This window comes from Eptesicus fuscus, chromosome 9 (genome assembly GCF_027574615.1).
Source record: "Eptesicus fuscus isolate TK198812 chromosome 9, DD_ASM_mEF_20220401, whole genome shotgun sequence".
Taxonomy (NCBI): Eukaryota; Metazoa; Chordata; class Mammalia; order Chiroptera; family Vespertilionidae; genus Eptesicus; species Eptesicus fuscus.
The window spans coordinates 87,243,737-87,267,470 of NC_072481.1; the positions used below are offsets into that span (position 1 = coordinate 87,243,737).

The 23,734-nt window shown below is 38.3% G+C and overlaps 1 protein-coding gene across 2 annotated transcripts in view; it reads left to right on the forward strand.

Moving 5' to 3' along the window:
• Positions 1–802: 802 nt before the first annotated feature.
• Positions 803–23,734, forward strand: part of SLC35B3 (solute carrier family 35 member B3) — a 28,454-nt gene continuing 5,522 nt past the window's right edge. The window contains exons 1-7 of one of the 2 annotated variants that reach the window (XM_028152459.2): positions 803–896; positions 4,060–4,352; positions 6,865–6,986; positions 12,817–12,971; positions 14,207–14,314; positions 20,427–20,524; positions 23,323–23,415. In XM_028152459.2, coding sequence (XP_028008260.2) covers positions 4,152–4,352; positions 6,865–6,986; positions 12,817–12,971; positions 14,207–14,314; positions 20,427–20,524; positions 23,323–23,415 — 777 coding nt within the window. In that variant the 5' untranslated portion in view covers positions 803–896; positions 4,060–4,151. Of the gene's footprint in view, positions 897–1,272; positions 1,329–4,059; positions 4,353–6,864; positions 6,987–12,816; positions 12,972–14,206; positions 14,315–20,426; positions 20,525–23,322; positions 23,416–23,734 lie in introns of those variants that run through there. The other variant, XM_054721492.1, reaches the window with a different exon arrangement.

Here is a 23,734-nt window from a genome sequence, read left to right on the forward strand (position 1 = left end):
AGCAGTCTTTGCCTTCGGTATCATTTTAGTGTTAACTAAAAACAACGTATCACCTACCCATCCCATCTTGGTTTTTCACATCACTACATCCCAGTAATTGCAGATGTAGCCCTAAACCCAAGGTAGATGTTTAGGAGTTTGATAGATGGTCAAGCTATGGAATTTACATTCTGAGCAGTAAGTGACACTGTCAAAACAATGCTGGCAGCCCTTCTGTTGTGTTGCAAGGACCGGGGTTGTGATAGCTACAAGCTGAATTATAATGTCAGAGGCAACCCAAGTGGTACTTCAGTCCATTTACACCAGAAAGCAGGTGCAAGTCAGGTGAGAACATGGAAGCAGAGAAAGGTATGTCGACTTTGCCTCATCTCATTAAGATCAAGTAGAGGGAAGAGGGAACCCCAAAGATTTCTAAATGCGGGGTCATCTTTCTGCTCTTGGCCGCCTTCTCACATTTCAATGCAGGGCCATTGACAGGAGGTCTCCTCCTGCTTGGGCGCCCACGGGGTTGCAGAAGCCAGGGCGTCCCAGGCCCCTGCTAACCAGGACGCTGCTGACGCTGAGGCTTGGACCCAGGAACAAGCGGAGCACACTTGACCCCATTGGCGGGCGCCGCCCCTCTGCCATTTTTAGTGGGTGAGGAGCGCTGTCCTCGCAGGGTAGGGCCCACCGCGGCTGCACTCTTCCCGCGCCCTGGAGGAGAGAGAGCATGCGCGAGAGGCAGCCCAGACCGGTGGCCAGAGGCCACCCAGGAGGCGGGGCCGTGAGACTGCGCACGCGCGCAGAGACACATAGGCGGAAGTGGCGCGCGGGCGCCGGCACGGCGAGGACCTTTGCGTGGAGGCGGCAACCTGGCGGACAGTGCAAGATTAGTCCAAGAGGAGGAGAAGCAGGAGGTGATGGCGACGGACATGGGGAGGGGGAGACGCTTGTCTGGCTGGCGCCACCCAGTCTGGGGTCACCGGAAGGCTCGGGAGTAGACGTGCCGCTCGGGCCTTTCGTCCTATTTGGGACCCGACCGCCCCGCCTTCCTTGCCCCCGAGAACCTCCCCTCATCCCTCAGGAACCTGCGGGGAGAGGCTGAGGTTGGGATGGAGAGCGCGGGTCACTTCCTTCGGTACCGACCGCAAACCTGCTGTCATGGTGTCTGGGGAGGGGCGCTGCTCTTGGCCCCATTGCGCCCTCCCGCCGGCGAGAACTCCCTCCCTCCTGCCCGGTGCCCGGGTCAGGCCTGCGGCCACGCGCAGGGGCCTCGCAGACCCTGGAGAAGTGTCCGCGCCCGGGCGCCACGCCTGCGTCTTAGTTAGGAGCTGCTTCCGGGTTCTGCGGTAGGCAGGGCACTCTGCTGCCCGTTTGACTAGCAGCGCACGGTGATTGTCCTTACCAGCTTATTAAATTCCTGTCTCAAACCTCCACTGGAAGCTGTGCTGATCCTCCAGTCTTCGCAGCTCAGTTCTCTCCCCAGCCGTTTTATTTTTCTTTTAAATATTGAACGAAGGCCGGAAGATTGGGTGTGCCAAGAGAGTTTTGATTTTTTTTGTGTTGGACATAATCAGGAGGATAGCAGATGTCGAGAATCGTTTTTTGGATAAACATTTTCTAAGTGAATTGAGATAGTTTGTGACTTGGAAGAGAAAGAGATAGCAGCATTTGAAAATAATTTATATAAGTGTGTTTTATACTTAATATATATATGAAATATATATATATCATATATATGTATATGTGTATGTATATATATATATATATATATATATATATATTTAGCTTGATCGCTTGGAAAAAAAGAGTAACCTTCAAAAAGTACCACACGGTTTCTTAAACTTTGTGTAATGAGGTGTGTACAAAGAATTGGGACAGCATTTATTATTCTCTGTTTTATAATCATTCCCCATAGGTCATGATTAATATCTAGAGTCCACTTAATCTAATAGTAAGATCCTTTTATTTGTAGTAATGAGTGTGACAGAATACAGAATCAAGTTTATTTCAGGTTACTTACACTGAAATGGCATAATTTCCTCATTTTACCCTTTTGTTGTGGGAGACTTTTCTTTTAAAGGTTGGAAAAGACTGGATTAAGAAATTTACTGAAATACTTTTGACTTCAGTAGGTCGTTGTAAATCAACATTATCACTAGTTATTTGTAATTTTTTAAATTTACTATGTGCTAGAAATACTGCTTTTTTATTCAGTTTTAGCTGTTATTTGTGCCTGTAGGTAATTAAAATTAAATATCTGTGTTGTCTTTAGCAAGAGGCCTCAGGCAGTGAGTCACAGCTCTGGGTTTTTTGTACTTAGTTTTAAGAGTTACTGTAAACTTCTAAAGCAAAGCAAAATGTCGATCATTTAATTTGAAATGTTAACCAGTGTTAACTTTATGCTTGATTTTTTTTTTTTTCCTGCACCACAAGGACATTGGCCTAATTTCTTTAGATGTTGATTAGTAGTGTCATTAATGTCTGAAATGGAAGGGATACAACAAACATTTAAGATCACAATTATTGGGTTTCAGAGCTCACAGGGTCTTCATCAGTCACATGATCTGACCAATGATGTTCTGATTAATAAAACTGCATTCTAAATGCAAAGCTTCAAAAGGCAGGTTTTCTAGTGCTGGTGCCTCCAGGAAGCAACAGAAGTGAATTTATCTCCATGTTCATTTTAGATGCTCTGTGTAAATTTTCAGTATGAATGTCAATATTTTGGCACAGATGTCCAAGAAGTAACAGTGCTGCAGGGATTTATGCGTGTCTGGTATAGGTCTGTGGCTCATAAGATTGCCAGTAGGTGTGTTGAAGTGACAAAGTATTAGAAAGAAGAGGAATACTATTGATTAAATAGTGTTTACTAAAGTGCAATAGAGTCCTTCATTTAATATGTTACACTTTTAAGTTTATAGTTGTAAGTATGCAAATCAGAGTTTATTCTTGTCTTATTAATTGTTAATTATTGTATTATTTTCCATACCATCAACTGTAGACCTACTTTTGCCCCACTATGTATAAATCCAAAGAAAATCAACAGTCATCTATGGAGACTTCATGTTTTTTGTTGTTGTTTTTTTTACAGGCTAACAAAAAATTGTGTGTTTCTCAGCTTTTTGCAATCCCCAAAACTTTTTTTTCCAAAGACTTTTTTCTTTTGTTTTTAAACAGCTTTATTGAGGTATAATTGATATATATTTAAAAACAACCTGCACGTTTAATATATACAATTTGATGAATTTGGATATATGCATATACCTGTGATACTATCACCATAATCAAAGTAGTAAACATATCTATCACCTCCAAAAGTTTATTTCGCCTTCTGTGTGTGTTTGTATGATTAAGAACGCTTGACATGAGATCTACCCTTTTAACATGCTAAGCGCACAACATCTTGTTTTTAACTATAGGCACTCTGTTGTATAGCAGATCTCTAGAATTTACTCATTTTGTTTAACTAAAACTTTACAACCATCGAACAACACCTCCCTAAAGACTTTTAAAATTATTTTCTCCAAAGAAAGAAAACATTTTTTTGCCTAGGAGATGCTATTGCTAACGTATATCCTCCTTTCTGTAGTTTCTGATAAATCTAGCTTTTTAAGTCACTTACAGTTGTTTGACTTTATTTTAAAATGTCATTAGCAAATATATTGTCTTAATATATGAGAAGCATTAGTTGTTCTTTACTCTTCTACAAATAAGAATTGACATTAATGTGAAGATGTCATGCATAAACTGTCATGGGCTTTAAAGATTATATTTTTCTATATATAAAAACATAAAGGTGTCTTTGATGCAATAAATATGAGATTAGCTTTTGGAAATGAGAATGGTATATGTTTAATTTAATGACGTATTGGTCTTTATTAGGTGAAGATAAATTGGAGAGTCGACATGTTTTTGGTTGATTGGAAGAATGAATAGGGGAATTAATATAATATATTAATATCCAGAGACTATGAGATTTATCTGTATAATTTTTAAAGTGTGATTTGAAATATTATTTGGAGCATAATACTTTATGATCCAAATGTTTTTGCTTACATGGCCTATTTCCTTCTTTAGGACTAGCTCAGCAAGCAAAAGAAAAACTGAACAAAGGAGAGGAAACCAACAAAGATACCTTTGGAAAATCTGAATGTGGCAAAATAAGAACAATGGATCTCAAGTTCAACAACTCCAGGAAACATATTTCTATAACTGTTCCATCCAAAACCCAAACAATGTCACCACACATCAAGTCAATAGATGACATTGTAGTGCTTGGCATAAATCTTAGCAGATTTAACAAACTTACTCAATTTTTCATATGCATTGCTGGAGTTTTTGTATTTTACCTCATTTATGGATATTTACAGGTAAAAAATAGTTATTTGTTTATGGTAATTATAACAATTATGGTCAATAAGAGCACTTACGAGTTTTGTTCAAGATATTTTTCTTTATAAGTTTCTGGTTTATTCACAAATTTGAAGTTTTCAGTATAGTAGTAGAAGAGGGCCTCTTAAAAGTAAATCTGCTTCAGCAGAGGTCACAGTTTCAGAATTCAATATTTTAAGTGAGGGAAAGAGCAAAGACAATCATAAGAAATTAATAGTATGAAAAAATTAAAATATTTAACAAAATATAGATAATGTAAGCATGTATTTGTTTTTAAAAGTGAATAATTCAAGTATTGATTGGTTTCTGGCACATAGTTCTCCATTAAAATTTACTGTAATGATAGCACAAAAGCTGTATTCCAGTTCATTCTTCATTCTTGGAGCTTAATAATAGCAGGTCTATTTTGAAAAAAGCTTATACAGATGTTTTATATTTTTCCAAGGGTATCTCTTTGATCCTGTGATCATTGAATTCTTTCTTTCTTTTTTTTTTTTTTAAAACACCTATTGTGTTTTCATTCTTGTTAGTTTCTTTTTCTATTCTAACTTTGGCAGAACCTTATTTTTTTTACCTGTGCCAAACATTTCTAACTTTTCCACAGTTTGTCTCACATTTGCATTGTGTTATGGCATAATTGTATACATTTAACCAACAGTAAATTCCTGACCCTCAAAGACATGAGCTGGATGGGAGGATCTAGGCTAGTGTAAACAGAATTTTGGAATGGACTAATATTATTAATGGTCAGTTCATTAGTATTTTCAGCCATTACCAACGTTGCTTTTCATGCAACTCCCCAACATGAGAGAATCCTTTATAATTCAAGAAAAGGAGGGTGATGTGTTTTTTTCAAACACAGATATTTCAGGTATGCTGTAGTATTAATCAGAGTGAGCTTAATCATTGTACTCTGACATTGTCTTACAGATAAAATATAAGTATAAATAAAGGTGATTTGTGACTGTTCCTTAGCTTATAAAAATGCTATGAAGAGTATTAGTGTAAAAAAAAAAAAAGAGTATTAGTGTAAAACAAAAACATGAATTAAAATCTTAATTTTTATAATAATAACTGATTTTGCCACTACAAAATGCTATAAAAATTCAGATATCACAGTAAAGAACAATAAAAAATAATAAATTTTATCAAATAAAATCTAGAATTCTTGCTGAAAACATTTTTTTTTAATATTCTTACCAAATAACTTGGGAGCAAAGTTAGTCATTGCAAAGGAAAATGAATTAGAAATTTACTGTACAAATTTCATTATATATTAATGATCAGAGACTTTAATTTAAAGCTAATGTGCACAATTTCTTTTAAAATTAGATAAATCGCTATAAATATGTTTGTAACACCATTATCATTGTGAAATTGACATTGCTACTAAATGACAATAATTGCATATTAAAATAGTTTAAAGAAAATGGTTGGAGTTTTGTACAGAAGTTAGCTGTATATTTATATAATCTGAATGCCAAAGTACTTAAGCTATTTTCATGTTTTATAGTTCATAAACCAGACAAATCCTAAATACTTTGCAGACTTACTTAACATGATATCTAAATTTGAGAAATTACGCTGTATTCTAAATGTACAAAGTCTAGTTCAGGGTCTGTTTAGAAGCTATGTTTAGTTTTTCTTTGAAAGAAAATTTATACATAAATCTTATTTTTTTAATTTATTTAAAATTCAGTTGAAATGTATATTTGTGGGGGAAATCTGATTTAGTAAAATAACTATTAGAACACCTCTTAATGACTTTTTAAGAATGTCTTTTAAAGAATTAATATAAATAATACTTTATGGTACAACATTATGTTTAGGCAAAATGACCATTTCCTCACAAGAAGAAGTTTTATATAATTTGTGGCACAAGTATTCAAAAAATTAACATTAAATTGACTTGAACTGATTATAGTTTTATAGAAAAACAGGCCTGAGATAATAGACTTCTAAGGAAATATGCTTTTTAAATAGTAAATGAGCTCTTGAATCAGGTACCTTTCTCACTTTGGGGGCAACTCTTCTAATTTTGGTCTTTTAAAAAAGAGAAAGAAAAGGCCCTGGCCAGGTAGCTCACTTGGTTAGAGCATTGTCCCAATATGCCAAGGTTGTGGGTTTGATCCCTGGTGAGTATTTGGAGTCAGGTCAGCCAATGAATACATAAATAAGTGAAACAAGAAATCCATGTTCTCTCTTTCCCTTCCTCTCTCTCTGTAAAATCAGTAAATGTAAAAAGAGAGAGAGAAAAAAGCATACAATAATGTTGCTTCATTGCTATCCCTCACCCTTTTAATTTTTCTCCTGGTTTTCACACCTGGACATCTGGTGTCAGTTCTTTGGAAAGGCCTCCTAACTTCTCTAGTTATACCTCTGAGAAGTGTCGTGATTTGAGTGTTTTTAATAAATGTTGTGTATTGGAATTTATTGTGAGGAAATTGGTTGTTCTCTTGAACTTAACAGTATTGATCTATCTTTTGACAGGAATTAATATTTTCAGTGGAGGGTTTTAAGCCCTATGGCTGGTACCTTACATTAGTACAGTTTGCATTTTACTCCGTATTTGGCCTAATAGAACTTCAGCTTATTCAGGACAAAAGAAGAAGGTATGTGGTTTGTTTATTTTTATTTTTTGACAGTTAAGTTCACTAGTAGTAGTTAAATTTTGTTTTTTAGGCATACAGAGTGTAATACATGAAATAAATGTAATAAAACATCTAATACCCAACCATTTTTAGCAGTTTAATCAACTTATTAAAAATATTAATATGATATTTTCATTATACATTGAAAAAAGTAATCTCTAAGTATGTTATCAAATAAAAATAATTTAGGCTCAACATGTAGTAAATATATTTTGAAATGAGGAAGCATATGTACATGTGTGTTTTATAAATCTCACTGACATAGGTATGATTACTGAAAGATTTACAGTGCTACTACATCAAAGTGGTGAATTGAAATGCCAATACCTGTTTTTGTAGTGGTTTTTAAAATGTATAGTTAAGTTTTGTTTTGTGAGATATATTTCACTTAACATTGTCATATTTGTAATGTCCAGTGGCTGAAATTGCATTCTTAGACATCAGAGAAATTTCATAATATTCCTTTTCATCAAAACCAAAGGAGCTTGTTTGACAATATGGTTTTTTTGTTTGTTTGTTTGTTTGTTTGTTTTGTTTTTGTTAATCCTCACCTGAGGATATTTTTCCATTGATTTTTAGGGAGAGTGGAAGAGAGAGGAAAAGACAGAGAGAAACATCGATGTGAGAGAAACACATCGATTGGTTGCCTCCTGCATGAGCCCCACCAGGGCCCAGGCCAGGGAGGACCCTGCAAGCAAGGTACGTGCCCTTAACCGGAGAATCGAACCCAGGACCTTTGGTCCACAGGCTGATGCTCTATCCATTGAGCAAAACTGGCTAGGGCTGACAATATGTTTTAAATGGGCCATTTGGGTGGTAGAAACATCTCCATATATTTTTAATGGCTTATAGAACAATATACAATAAAACCTTGCCTCTAATTATAATTAGAAAGTGGTAAGGAAATTGAACATAAGTTTTTGGTAAGTGTGGTTATTCTGACATATCAGAGCCTAATATGTAAATATTTCACATGTATATTAGTTTAAAATGTAATAAAGCGCTCTAATACTGTACTGGTATTTTGTCTTCATTGATACAAATGTTTAATCCTTCAGTGAAAATATAAAATTTTCACGGCTGTTTTCTTTCATAAATGTTTTTGATGTTTGTATGGAAATAACTATAAAATTTTAAATATTTTAATTTGTATCTTCAGTATTCATGGGTCTAATTTTACCTCTCAACCTCTATATTGCCAATAAATTATTATAGCAGTGATATTAAAAATGTTTGAATCTGAGGATATCTTCTTCACTATTTTCATGCTCTGAAACTCTGTAAGATTTAGCCATAGGTGATAGAATAGAAAATAATTAAATATATATGTCAAGACTAATACATAAGGAACCCTCATGATTCATTACCTATTGCAAACTGCTGGACTTCTGTTGCTTCTAAAGTAAAAGAATCTAATACTGTCGCTATTAAATGAAAAACGACAAAGAAACTGCATCTCCTACATTTTAAAAAGGTACACCTCCTTCTCAGCTACCCAAATGAGATGGAGAGTGAGCCCGAAGCCATGTTTAGCCCAACCATTAAACCACATGATCATACATATTTAAAGATAGCATCATTTGTGTTTGATTTAAACAAAGTGAAGGGATTTGAGAGAATAGATGTATAATAAATAAAATTAAGAATTGAAACCTTTTTATTCTACAGCCCATGAAAAACTTTTTTTTTTTTTTTTTTTTTTTACAGAGAGGAAGGGAGAGGGATAGAAAGCTAGAAACATCGATGAGAGAGAAACATCGATCAGCTGCCTCCTGCACACCCCCTACTGGGGATGTGCCCGCAACCAAGGTACATGCCCTTGACCGAAATCAAACCTGGGACCTTTCAGTCCGCAGGCCGACGCTCTATCCACTGAGCCAAACCGGTTTTGGCTCATGAAAAACTTTTTTATAAAACGTCTTTGGAGGTCTGTTACAATGAAAGTACGCCTAATCTCATATTTCTGAATTCATTTCTGAGAATAATTCATCTCTGAATTTATTTAACACGTTAAGCACCATGTCGGTCACTGGTGACTGACACTATACTTTCCGTCCAGACCTCATCAGTCGCCAGTGACTGACAGTATACTTTTCGTTCAGGCTGCATCAGTCACTGTTGACTGACGAAATACAATTTTAAAAAATTATATTCTTCTATTAATATATTTTAAGTAATTTGGAGATCATAAAAGAATGTACCTAAATATTACTTGTTACCAAAAAAAAAAGTTAATGAATATTATTAAAACACGGTATACACAAAAATGGTTGTCCTGTGCAGGTTTCACAGAATGTTATAACTTGTTTTGTCAACTTTCTGGCAATATCTTGTCCAAATCTTACTGCATTATCTTCGTAGCATTTTTTACAATGTCTTCGAACTTTAGATACTCTTCCAGTTTTTTGTTGTAGTTTGTGACGAGATATTTGAGGTATATTTACAGTACTGCTACTTGGAATTTCTTCATCCTGACAATTTGTTAGATGGACAGCTAATTCCTTGCGAAATTCTGTGATACTCATATTCTTCTTGCTAATATTTTTTAATAAAATATGAGCATTGAGAACAGCAGTATTTAGTAGGAGCTCAAAGGTTAGCTTTTTATACCATTTCATGGATTTTCATAACGGATTATTATAGGCACTCATTTGATCAGATATATCAACTGCTGCTTTTTCTGCATTATAATCCACTACAATTTTTGGTTTCAAGTAGTGACCTGATCTATTTTCAACATTGACCATCTCTGACGTATGTTTTGTTGAAAAAAGTAAGATGTCCCGCTTATCTTTCCATTTTAAAATGGTTATTCTTTTCTTGTTCTCTTTTGCTATAATTTCTCCCCATTTTAATTTATTTGACGTCACTTCATGAGTATTTCCCCGTTGATTTGAACGTAATGTTCCTACTAAATGAGTATTATTATCGAGTAATTTATATGCCTAATCTAAACTCGTGTACCAGTTGTCTGTGTACGTGTATCCCTTATTGAATACATCTCTACAAAGAGACATTACAACATTAGTTGGTGTTGTATTTTCTTTTTCTTTTTCTAAACTTTTCCCTGCATATACATGAAAAGCATAAGTGTACCCAGATCCGCAGCACAACTTAAATAATACCATATTTGTGTCGTTTTTGTTTTAAATATTGCCTAAATATTATGCAGCCACAAAATGGTATCAAAGATTCATCGATACATATAGCTTCAGATGGATCATACTATTTATTGAAATTTATTTCCATGTTATCTATTAGTTGTATTTTACATAAATTATTGGAAACATCTGTCTCCCTATTGTCTGAAAAATGCAGCATTTGTAATAATATTTCAAATCTATTTCTTGACATTATATTTTGGGGGAAAGTTTGCATATATGCAGGATTATGGGACCAATATAAACGTAAAGATGGTAGTCTAACTAGTCCCATCCATAGAATCAACCCAAAAAATGTTTTAATTTCATTTTTGTTTGTCACTGTCCTCCTACACAAATGCTGCGAGTTTTCAATCCCTAGTTTTTGCAACGCGTATAAGTTCATTTGTTTGGCGATATCCTCAAACAATTCATTAGGCACAAACAGTTGATAAGAATTCTCTACTGTTGCGCATGACTTTACATTCAAGTCTTCAATCCTAAAGCCAGACGGATAGGTGACAGGCATAATCCTTGGTTGATTACCTCTCGGATCATGCCATTCTTCAAAATCCTCATCCTCTGATGACGAAAAAAGAACGACTCCACGACGTTTTTTAGGAAAACTAATTTCACTTGAATCGCTTTCACATGCTTCTACTGACATTGTCACTCTTATGGGTAAAGAAAAATTTTTTAAACTACACTGGAACACGAACCACAGACAACTGACTGAAGAGAAAGCATTTCTAAAAGAATAAGAGTACAGGTTGCGATAAATACATACAAGACATATATCTGAAAATATACATGCAGTCTTATCGCAACCTGACACAGATCTCCGGCCGCCAGCATATCGGTGAAATCGGATATCGCGGGCTAAATGGAAAGGAAGACAAAACAGGCTTGGTGCTTAACGTGTTAAGTGGCACTGCTCTATAGACCTTTGCTTAGTTTTTGTCTTTGTTTTTATGAATACCAGTGTACTTTAAAGAATACAGGATTTGGAGTCAGAAAACAGGGCTTTGAGTCTTGCACTGCCTCTAAACAGCTGTCAAGAGCTCAGGGAAATTTCTTAACTTTTCTGTTTCATATGAGAATCAAATGCGGTACATGTGTGGTGAAGCACATGGTAAAGTATAATACCCTAAATATACCACTTGTTATTTTGCAACAAAGATTACCTTGTAACTTTATTACTTCAAGTTACAATTTTCCCACCATATCTAAGGAAGTATGCAATTAGGATGTTAAATAAAAACAGAAACAATGAGAATCCCACAGGCAAGATGATGAACTCGAATTTCCTCATTTACCAATGAGAAAACGGACCTAGAGGAGTGCTGGGATTTTCATGAGTTCATATAGCAAGTTGCTCTCAGAATTGGGCCTTTTGAATTTAGGTTTTCTGAGTTTCAGGCTGGGTTTTTTTCCTACCTGTTCTATGCTGCTTTTCTAATCATCCCTTGTGATTTTTCTGGCTGGAATTTTTTATTTTCTGGCCATTGTTTGACTAAGGTGACGTCTATCCTTACCGAGAGAAGCGGAGCTGTCCTGCTTACCTAATGGTATGCACTGGGGGTTAAACCCCACGAACAGAGTAAAAATCAGTGTTTGTGTACACTGATGCATACGGGCATGCCAAATTATTTCCATGTGGACTTTAAATGTTGACCACTGTATTAGTAGTTAAGTAGGAAAAAGCCTCAGAATTGAAATGTAAGTGGAAATGATGCATTCTAATTGAATTTTTCCAGTAAATTATTTTGCCTTACATCTAGCCATATTAAAATGAAAGAATTTTGTTCCCTTGATTTAAACATGAACACAAATCCCAAAATAGGAACTAGATCTAAGGAGGCAGCATAATGTAGTTATGTGAACAGTGCTTCCTGTGTTAGTCACACCAGTGTACAAGAGTATTATTTTAGACCATTAACTGTCTAGTCAGAGTGAGCATGTGCTCACAGTGATAGCTCAAAATTCTGAAGGTGCCAAATTAAGAATTTTCTTTAGAAAATCCAGATAGAACTCAAAGTAGAAGATTTGGGATCATAACAAGAGAGTCAGATTCCTCATCAGAAAGTTGGCTGTTTTAACATTTTACAGAATACAGACAGAAATAAATCATAAGATATTATAGTAACAAATATTATGTCCAGAGTTTTAAACATGTAATTTTTCTAGAGAAATTCTGCTCGAGTTTCTCTAGCAGAATGGGTGGATGTACTTTTCCTAATGCTAGATGGAAACATTAAGAAACAGAACAATTTAGAAGTTATAAGTTAATTAAGGTGCCTTTTACCATTATAAAAGCCAAAATTTATTTTTATTTTTTTTCTAAATTTAGTCAAGATAGTTTTTATACCTTATACCTACAGTAAGAATGTAAGTGGCTAATATACCACTTTTTCACACAGTTGGGAGTTCTCAATTAAGATTGATTAAATAAGGGTGAATCATTTTTTTAGTGATATTCTTTTATATAATAAACAAGGTTATAACTTTAAAATAGTGATATTTAACCAATATTTCTAAAAATACTAAACAGAAATAAAAAGAGTAAGTAGACATTTACACATTGTAAACACATTATCTAACAAGTATGAATTGGGTCCCAAAATGAAGATTTTAAAAATTGTCTTTTACAGAATACCAGGAAAAACCTACATGATAATAGCTTTTCTTACTGTGGGTACTATGGGGTTATCAAATACTTCCTTGGGCTACCTGAATTATCCGACCCAAGTCATCTTCAAGTGCTGCAAGTTGATTCCTGTAATGCTAGGAGGAGTTTTTATTCAAGGTATAGTAATGATGTATTTTCATCCTGTTTGAAACTAGTAGGCTATATTATAGCATCTAGCATTAGGAAAAATATTAAACTTTGGTCAATTTAATGAACATTGTAGATATTATAACAATTCTAAGTGATAATATCTGAAATCAACAATTTGAACTCAGATAGGATAAAAATAGTATTTTGTTTTATTCTTTTAGTCTGGAGTCTACTTACAATTCCAGAAATACTGTATTCACATATAAAAAGCTCAGAAGCACCTAAGTACCTGGAAAGCTCCTTTTTCAATTATTTCAGTCCTGTACTTTTCAGGGCTCTGTCTCTACCTCCTTATACAAAAGGGTCATTCTCATGTTGAAGTAAAACTTAACCTAAACAGAACTTCTGTTTTACCAGTTCTGCTGGCTTCTTGATTTCCTAGAGCCCCAGTCAAGTTACAAGCTCTTTGGAAATAGCAGTAAAAGAGGAGGCAGTCAAAGCAAGAAGCAGCAGAACAAGTTGTTCATATCACTGTCATGGGGAATACTCATGTGTTGATAATCAAGTGTTTCTGTATCACCAACATCCTTATACAACCTGACTTCATTTTATCCATTAGTTGTCTTCCCAAAAATCCCTTTTAATGAAAGCACATCTGTCAACTACTTTGCATAACTATTCACACAAGAAAAAAACAATGATCTCAGTCCCTATTAAAAACCACATTTAATGTCATAACTAACTGAGCATGTATAATATTTCCTTACATTCCTTCCAAGAAGTTATACTACATGGTTTTGTTATTTAAATGTGGCTATATTAAAGTAAGTTAATACTAACCTAGTAGTTATTTGATCATGGTATTTGTAAACTTAAACAGTTATATAGCCTGAATAATTACTCTGGTTACTTTGTAAACTTGTAAACTAGGAGAAAATTCGTAGCTGTATATTATACACAAGGAAAAGGAGGCATTAATTTCCATAAACTTTTTAAGTGTTCATATTAATTTCCATATACTTTTTAAATGTTCATATTTACTCACTACCATGACAGATAATATCTGAAACATCAGTGCTCACTGATCATTTAATTTTCAGAAGATCTTCTGTGACTATCTCATGCCTTGACCTCAGTGTTCTTCATATATTTTTGACAGTAGATAAAAAAGACTCCTTACCTCCTTGGTTAAACACATAGATCTAAAACTATGCTGAGTGGGTCTTTCCATTCTGAAGTTGACTTACATTTCTATCACACAGGCAAGCGTTACAATGTTGCAGATGTGTCTGCTGCGGTGTGTATGAGCCTTGGCCTGATATGGTTTACACTTGCTGACAGCACAGTTGCACCCAATTTCAACCTGACAGGTAAGGAATTTTTTTGTCTTCCTAGATTTTGTAGACAGTTCGGTTTACAGTAAGAATTTTTACAACTTCATAAGGATTTTAAATGATGTGACATCTGTAAGTCTCATCCTATCTAATAAAGATGGAATATCTAATAAAGATGGAATATGCAAATTGACCATCAGTTCGTGACAAAGATGGCGGCACCCACAGCCAATAAGGAGGGAATATGCAAATTGACGCAACAAAGATGGCAGCGGCTGGGCCAGGATGCTTGCGTAGTCGCCATGGCGACGTTCTCCGGGCCGGAGCAGAGGCGGAAGGCGGCTCCGGGCCAGAGCAAAGGCAGAAGGCGGCTCTGGGCTGGAGCAAAGGTGGAAGGTGGCGGCCAGAGCGAAGGCCCAGGTCCCGGGAGCCGGCAGCCAGGGAAAGGAAGGCCTATTGTTGCACAGATCTTCGTACATCAGGCCTCTAGTATCTAACATAAAGCTTTCAGACTTTCTAAATAAGATGTAGTAAAAATATTACAACTCTGGAAATAATAGCAATTGTTTTTAGTACAAATGTATTCTGATGTGACAGAAAGTTCTTTGCTCAGTCAAAATCTTCTGTTATCAAGTACAGTACATGATAGATCAATTTCTTATGGCTGAATTGGAAATATACACATGAATTACAGGAGAATCACAGTAATTTTTTTATTCTTTATTTTAGGTTGAAACTTGCACATTTATTTGTCATTATTTTAGCTAAAGAGGGAAAGGTATACTGTGCTTAAATATTAAACTGGGTGATATAAATATGGTCATAATCTTAACATGCTTAAAGTCTCCACAGTAGTGTGCCATGTGGAATTTTGTAAATTAATTTTATATTTTTTTCACAAGCAGAATAGGTATTATAGAATGTTTAGAAATAAATAAGGATAATCTTGTTTTCATTCTAAAGATCTTATGGAGAAACTGTTTACATATACATATTGTCATTCTTAACTATTTAGTTTTACTTATAAAATTATTTTAGTATCATCCCATCTCCCCATCTCCTAACGTGACAAAAATTATATTTAAGTATCTAAGTCTTCAAAGAAACTCTGAGAGAACAGAAAAAGTATGTATATTACATATATATTATATATACTACAAAGTATAGTAAGTATAATTATTTGTGAGGAAAAAAGTATTACATAATGAAGAAAATAATTTACATCAGCTTCATTATTCTTACCTCTTGTTAGTCAACCTTTCTTACTAATCTGTTTAACCAGGCTAAGTTATGGGATTAAAATTTAACCAGTTCAGCTTCTTGGAGCTCTCCTTTGAGAACCAGAAGATGTGGTAGGACCTCTTATATCTGTTCTTTCACCTTGGATCATTCGGTGCAAGTGATCCTTACTTCAATGAGTTTTACTCAAAGAAAACTTATTGCTGCAGGTTTTTCTAACATGTTTTAGATTTTTCAGAAACACTTCATTTTCATATCTGCAAATCTAAAAGTAAGAGTATATTTGAAAACTGAGAAAATTGACTCTTACTTGAGGAAAAGGCAGTTTTAGACAAGGCACAGAACTTGCTATCAGTGACATGCCTTCACAATCTGGTCAGAAATATAACCGTGGCTAAAGTGCCACCTCCCTTTGCGCTTCCCTTACCCAGAGGTAATGGTGATAGTGTGCCTCATATGCAGGTGGTGAGAGAACAGAATGAGACGATGAAGTAATGGGTGTGAGAGCATATACCCTGGTGGGATTGAGGTGATGGTGGTGATGATAATTATGGAAAGAGGTGGTCTGGAACTTCTCACTATAGCTGAAGTGCTAACTCTGTCTGAGTTACATGGAAATACTTAAGAGAATTAGAACCTAACCCTATTTTATAATCTACTAGAGGCCTGGTGCACGAAATTCATGCATGGATAGGGTCCCTAGGCCTTGCCGGAGATCAGGGCCAATCTGTGGAGCGACCGGTGGAGTGATTGGAGGGACCCCCACTGGCACCCGCCTTGGCCGGCCTGGTGCTGCTCGCTTGCCGGCCCTGACCCCGCCGCCGCCAATCACCTCCCTCTACGGGGCGACCAGGGGATCCCCGCTGGCACACACCTTAGCTGGCCTGGAGCCTGCAGGCTGGGGGCAGCTCCTGCATTGAGCATCTGCCCCCTGGTGGTCAGTGCACATCATAGCAACTGGTCGTTCCACCATTCATTCTGCAGTTCGGATGATTGCATATTAGGCTTTTATTATATAGGATAATAATCCCATCTAATAATAGAGTAATATGCAAATTAACTGTACCTCTGCGACAAAAATGGCGGACCCCATAGCCACAAGATGGCAGCGCCCAGTCACCTCAGCCCGCTATTGGAGTGTCTGGCCTATCCGACCAACAAACAGAGGCCGGAGAGCAAGGCATGGCGGCTTCCTCAGCCGGCAGCGGGGAAGCCGCCAGGCCCTGCAGACAGAGGACGGAGAGCAGGGCCTGGCGGCTTCCTCAGCGCGGCAGTGGGGAAGCCCCAGGCCCTGCAAACAGAGCCCGGAGAGCAGGGCATGGCGGCTTCCTTAGAGCAGAGGCAGCGGGAACACCCCTAGGCCCAGACAGCAGACAGAGCCCAGACAGTAGGGCTTGGGGGCTTCCTTAGCGTGTCCCTGTCGGTGAAGCCCCCAGGCCTGGCAGACAGAGCACACTGCAGGGCATTGGGGCTTCCTTTGCATGGCGCATGGCAGCAGCAGGCAGAGAGCGGACAGCACGGCATGGGGGCTTCATCTCCATGGCTGCAGGGAAACCTCCAGGCCCTGCAGAGAGCAGAGAACCATGGGGAGTGGGCCTAAGCCATCAGTAGGACATCCCCTGAGAGCTCCTGGATTGTAGAGGGTGCAGGTTGGGCTGAGGGACCCCTGTGCACGAATTTCATGCACCGGGCCTCTAGTAAAAGCATAATATGCAAATTGACCAAACAATCAAACAGCAGAACGACCATCCGGAGGACCTTCCCGACGACCATGCAATGACATGCACTGGCACCAGGCCAGCCAAGGCGGGTGTGATGCAATTGGTCGGGGTCCCCACCATTGCCCCACAATCGCCCCGCAGAGCAAGGCCCAGGCCACCCTCTGCGGGGTGATTGATGCGGGGCTCCACAATCAATCACACCAAAGAGGGAGGCCTTGTCCACCCTCTGCGTGGCAATCAGTCGCGAAGCCCCGGCTGAGTGGGTAAGGCCTGCCTCTGCTGGGCAATCAATCATGGAGCCCCGCGATCAATTGCTCCAAAGAGGGAGGCCCAGGCTACCCGACCGGTGGCACTGCAGTGGGTGGGCGGGGCCTCTCTCTGCGCAGCAATCGATTGTGGAGCCCCGCAATCTATTGCTTCAAAGAAGGAGGCCCAGGCTACCCAGCTGGCGGCGCTGCGGTAGGTGGGTGGGGCCTCCCTCTGCGCAGCAATTGATTGTGGAGCCCTGCAATCGATTGCCTCAAAGAGGGAGGCCCAGGATACCAGGCTGGCAGCACTGCAGTGGGTGGGCGGGACCTCCCTCTGAGGGGCGATCGATCTGGGGCCCCTGCAATCGATTGCCCCACAGAGGGAGGCCAGGCCACCAGCCAGCGACGCTGTGGCGGGTATGTGGGGCCAGCCAGCGATAGCCCAGCAGAGGGAGGTCAAGGCCAGCCAAGTGATTGCACCCCACACCTGTGCTCGCAGAGGGCGGTGACCAGTGGCAGGTGAGGGAGGAGCAGCATCACACAGATGGCAAGTGGTGGCAGCGGCAGAGGCTGGGCCAGCTGCCGGCAGCCGGGGGAAGGAAAGCTCCAATAGGCCCTGATCACTGGCCAGGCCTAGGGACCCCACCTGAGGGGTCCCAGATTGATAGAGGACGCACACTGGGCTGAGGGACATCACCTCCCTCCCCCACACCCACACCTACCCCGCCATGTTCACGAATTTCATGAACCGGGCCTCTAGTTAATAATAGTTGAGCATTTATCGTAATCCCTGATCTATAAGAGTATATTATCTAAAGGAGATTAACTTAAAATGATTAAGATAGACATAAATAAAACTTTGAATGTATAAAGGGGTATATCAGACTTACTTATTCACATAAATGTCCACCTTTAGGATGCAATTCAGGTATTTTCTTTTTATTTCTTTTTTAATTTATCTTTATTGTTGGAAGTATTACAGCTGCCTCCCTTTTTCCTCCTTGACACCTTCTAGCCCCCGCCTCCTGCCCCCATAATTCAGGTATTTTTATAAAATTATTTCAGCTTTTTATAATGGCCAGTGTGGCTCTGTTGGTTGGGCATTGTCCTGTGCACCGAAAATTTGCCAGTTCGATTCCCAGTAGGAGGCATGCAGGAGGCAGCCCATTGATGTTTCTCTCCCACATCCATGTTTTTCTCTCTCCTCTCCCTCTCTAAAAATAAAAATCTTTTTTATAAAAAGTACTTCATATTGTTTCCATTGTTCAGAGCACTTTTGGGATGTCTTTTAGGAACTAGGCCATGTTTTCAGGAACTTCAGTAATACCATGTGTTTTTCTTTTGAGGTTAGATTTGATATATGAAACAAGAAAAAGAGCATTTAGAATCAAGTTTGATGAATAAAAATGCATGAATAGGTAAAATACCTAAGTTAGATTATAAAAAGCCAAATTGAAGAATAAGTTTGAAAACTTGAAAAGTCCCAATTAAGTGCATATCCTTAAATTTCATCAGACTCACAAATGTAACCAAGGCTGCTGTTTAATCTTTCTGTAAAGGACCGTGACTGGTGACCAGTATCTACTAGTAAACACTTGCACTTTCAGTCTTCTTCCTGTCCCCCAATAGCAATTTCCCCATCACTGCTCCCCAAAAGAGCCTGTTTCTCCAGAGACACTCACGTTTGTATGAGTGTGTTGATTTCTGGATTTGTTTATGCCATTTGGGCCTGTTATAATTATGCAATAATTAAATATTTACTTGAATTATTCAAAATTGAGTGTGGCTCAGTGTTTAGAGCTTTGGCCTTTGCACCAAGGGGTATTGGGTTCGATTCCCAGTCAAGAGCATGTACCTGGGTTGCAGGTTCGATCCCTGGCCCTGGTTGGAGTGCATGTGGGAAGCAGCCAATCTATGTGTCTCTCTCACTTTGATGTCTCTCTTTCTCTCTCTCTCTCTCCCCCTCACTCCCCATCTCCTCTCCCTGCCCCCCCCCCCCTTCATTCCTCCCTCCCTTTCACTCTTTCTAAAAACCAATGGGAAAAATATCCTCAGGTGAGGATTAACAACAATGGGAAAACAATTGAGTTTGAAGAAAGAATTGTTTCTGTAAAAACTAAGTTAATTGAAACAATTTGATTGACAAGTTAATAAAATCATTATTGAATTACATTTGGGTGGGAATAACTATAAAAATTGGGGATATCATATAAATATGAAAGGATTCTGCACCCTAATTGTTTCAGAAGTTTCTGAGTTTTTGGTGTACTTTTTTTAAATTTCAGGTTTCATGATATTTTATAGATAGGTGAGTAAGTAGGTAGGCAGATAGATAGATAGATGATAGATAGATAGATAGATAGATAGATAGATAGATAGATAATGTATGTACTTTTTAACCAGAGCAACTTGGAAATCATAGAGAGTTGTTTTATGAGTGTGGTTTAAACAAAAGAGAAAGTGCAGAATTTTTAGTACCCCTATTGAAAGAAAAGGCCTTCACAACTGTATGCATGTTTATGTGTTTTAAATTAAACATTTTAATAATAAATTTATTTTTTAATGATTTTCCTCTCCATCTGACTAACCACCAATCCCAGTAAATCTAAGAATTTCTTCTATATTTACTTAATACAATATTCCTTTCAAACATAAAATCTAGTTTAAAAGCAGAACTATTATTTGACATGAGAGTGAAGCACAGTAATGGTGACAGCATTAATGCAGTTCATTAGTGTTAACTACTTTTTTTCATTAACATCACCTATGTGACTTATGTGCCTGTTACAATTGGTTGTGGATAAAAATGCTCAGATTTATGAAACAAATGTGAATAAGATCTGCTTTTATTTTTTAGCCCAATTGCATCTCTGAAAAATCTTGATTATCATTCATATGCTTAAATAAGGAGGTTGTGGTTTTTTTTGTGCCTTCTTAAAGGTGTGATCCTTATTTCCCTGGCACTATGTGCTGATGCTGTTATTGGAAATGTTCAAGAGAAGGCTATGAAACTGCATAACGCCTCTAACTCGGAAATGGTAAATATTCTAGTGTTTTTTTCTTCACAACACACAGACTCAAAATGGTGATATATTTAATTTTATGAAATAGTTAAGGTATTGAAGATTGGCATTGCATTTTAAAACTAGTTTATCATTGCCCTAGCTGGTTTGGCTCAGTGAATAGAACATCAGCCTGCAAGTTTAATTCTGGTCAAGGGCACATGTCTGGATTGCGGCCTCCATCCCCAGTAGGGGGCTTGCAGGAGACGGCCAATCAGTGATTCTCTCTCATCATTGATGTTTCTATCTCTCGCTCTCCCTTCTTCTCTGAAATCAATAAAAATACATTTTTTAAAAAACTAGTTTATCATTTTCATAAAAATAATGCATTCAAACATAGGAAGGTAAAAAAATAAAAATGCTACTACCACTGCTAATAGCTAATGGTATGGTATTTGATAAATTTTTCCCCAATGATTATACTTTTTTACATATTAAAAAGATCCTTTGATACATCATTTTTCTCCTATCTTTGTATTTGGTATTATTTTCCATTTAGAAGTTTATAATTTTTATGTGGACAGGTTTATCTTTTCCTCATGGCTTCTGGCTATATATTATGATTGAAACGGGCTTTCCTAACACTAAGATTTAAGAATTTTACTCATGTTACCTATTAATTTTATGATTTCCATTTTTAAAAAATATTTTTTTTTTTTTATTGATTTCAGAGAGAGGAAGGGAGAGTGAGAGAGGAGAGGGAGAGAAAGATAGAAACATCAATTATGAGAGAGAATCCATTGATTGGCTGCCTCCTACACACCCCCAACTGGGGAAAGAGCCCACAACCCAGGCATATGCCCTTCACCAGGATTGAACCTGGGACCCTTCAGTCCGCAGGCCAGTGCTCTATCCACTGACCCAGACCAGCTAGGGCTATGATTTCCTTTTTTATTAAATCTTTGATCTACCCAAAACTTTAAAAATTTTCTTCCATGTGGTTGTTCACTCATCCCAATATCACTTATTGAATAATCCACTTTTTTAGCTTATTTTAAGTGCCTTCTTTATTACTTCATATTCTAACATAGCATCCAGAATTATATTCTTTTATATTTATTTCTGCACCAGAACCATATGATGACAGTAGTTTTATCCAACATTTACTATCTATTAGGACTAGCCACCATTGTTCCTTTTGTTTTTCAGAATATTACTACCAATAGTTATTCTTGGGTATTCATGTCCCCAAATAAAGTAGAAGTGCCATTGGTATTATGATTGGTATCGCATCCTATATAATAAAGAGGCAATATGCAAATTGACCCTCACGCCCTCACAAGATGGCTGCCTATGACCAGGCCAGCAGGGGGGTTAGTGAGGGACAACCAAACGACTGAACAAGCATGCTGCATGGGGTGACCAGGCCGGCAGGGGGGTTAGTGAGGGACAACCAAACGAATGAACAGCATGCTGCGTGGGGCGACCAGGCTGGCGGGTGGGGGGGGGGGATTGGGGGCGACCAGGCCAGCAGGGGAGGACAGTTAGGGGCAGTCAGGCCAGAAGGGGAGCAGTTAGCATTGATCAGGCTGGCAGAGGAGTGGTTTAGGGGGTGATCAGGCTGGCAGGCAGAAGCAGTTAGGGATAATCAGGTGGCGGGCAAGCGAGTGATTGGGAGCCAGCAGTCCTGGATTGTGAGTGGGATGTCCCAGATTGGAGAGGGTGCAGGCTAGGCTGAGACACACATGCACCCCATGCACAAATTTTATGCACCGAGCCTCTAGTCTATATATAAAAGGCTAATATGTTAACTGTCCGACTGTTCGACCGGTAGCTATGACGCACACTGACCACCAGGGGGAAGACGCTCAGCACACAGGCATGGAAACATGGATCAGACTGATGAATCTCAGAGGGAAGGTGGAAGGTGGAGGGAGGGAAGAGATTAACCAAAGATATTATATGCATACTAGAGGTCTGGTGCATGGATTTGTGCACTGGTGGGGTCCCTCCTCCTGGCCTGTGGGGATTGGGCCAAATCCGTGCACCAGGCCTCTGACATCCCCTGAGGGGTCCCTGATTGTGAGAGGGCACAGGGCAGGCCGAGGGACCCCACCGGCACACGAATCCCTGCACCAGGCCAAGGTAACGGAACATGCCTGGGGGGAGAGTGAGGGAAGGGAAAAGCTCACTGGGTCCTCAGTGCTAAGGGTTTTAGGGGAGGTCCCAGGAGAAGATCGCAATAGAATATTCAGCAGCTTTCCAAGTGTGTCCTTTCAGGGTCTAGGTCTCCATTAATGGATTGGTGTGCACCAGGGCAGGGGATTTATTAGTCAATGCAGCTGGTCGGACCTGAGGTCAGCCTTGGTGTCCCTTGTCTGGTTTTGCTCCTTTTCTGGGCCTGGAGCTGAAATACAATTGAAGCCTGGATGTTATCTCTAGGAGGAAAGGTCAGGGAATCCAACTGAAAGGTCAAACTGGGGGTGAGGTCCCACCCTACAATTGTCCTTTTCTAGGCACCTGGCATTTTCCACCCCAGTGACCTTCGGTACCTGGCTCTGCTCATGTCTGTCTAACTGCCTACCACAGAACCATATATGAAAGGGTTAGTACTGCTGTGTTATATTGCACATAAAATAAAGCATAGACTTTTAAAGAGGATCAACCATCATTTCCAGAAAGTTAAGCCATACTGAAACAATGATGTTACTTTAAAAATTATTTGTTCTACAAATTTAATTTAATAGATTAATTGAGCCACATGTTGAAAATCCTTCATTTTCTACCTTTGGTTTGATATTACTTTTTTTCCATTTTATTTTTGTCTACTCTAGGTTTTGTATTCGTATTCAATCGGTTTTGTGTACATTTTATTGGGATTGACATGCACTAGTGGATTAGGCCCTGCAGTAACATTTTGTTCAAAGGTAAACACTAATCACATTTTAAAAAATAAACATCTTTCATTAAATAGTTTCCTCTGTATAACTGCTTTCCCTTGTTCAAAATACTATTTTTATGTAATTTGGTAACTCCTTTATATGCAGATCAAAAATTATTTCAGAATTGAAATGATTTATACTTAAATTTGTTTTATCCTTGCTCTACCCTATAATGTTTAAGCTATTAATGATGTAGAAGTTATGGATTTTAAATTTCATCATTATTTTTCCATTAAATCAGAACTAAATAAGAATCTTTGCTTGACTGCATTGTTTGAATGGCTTATTATTGCTCAAGAAGTTG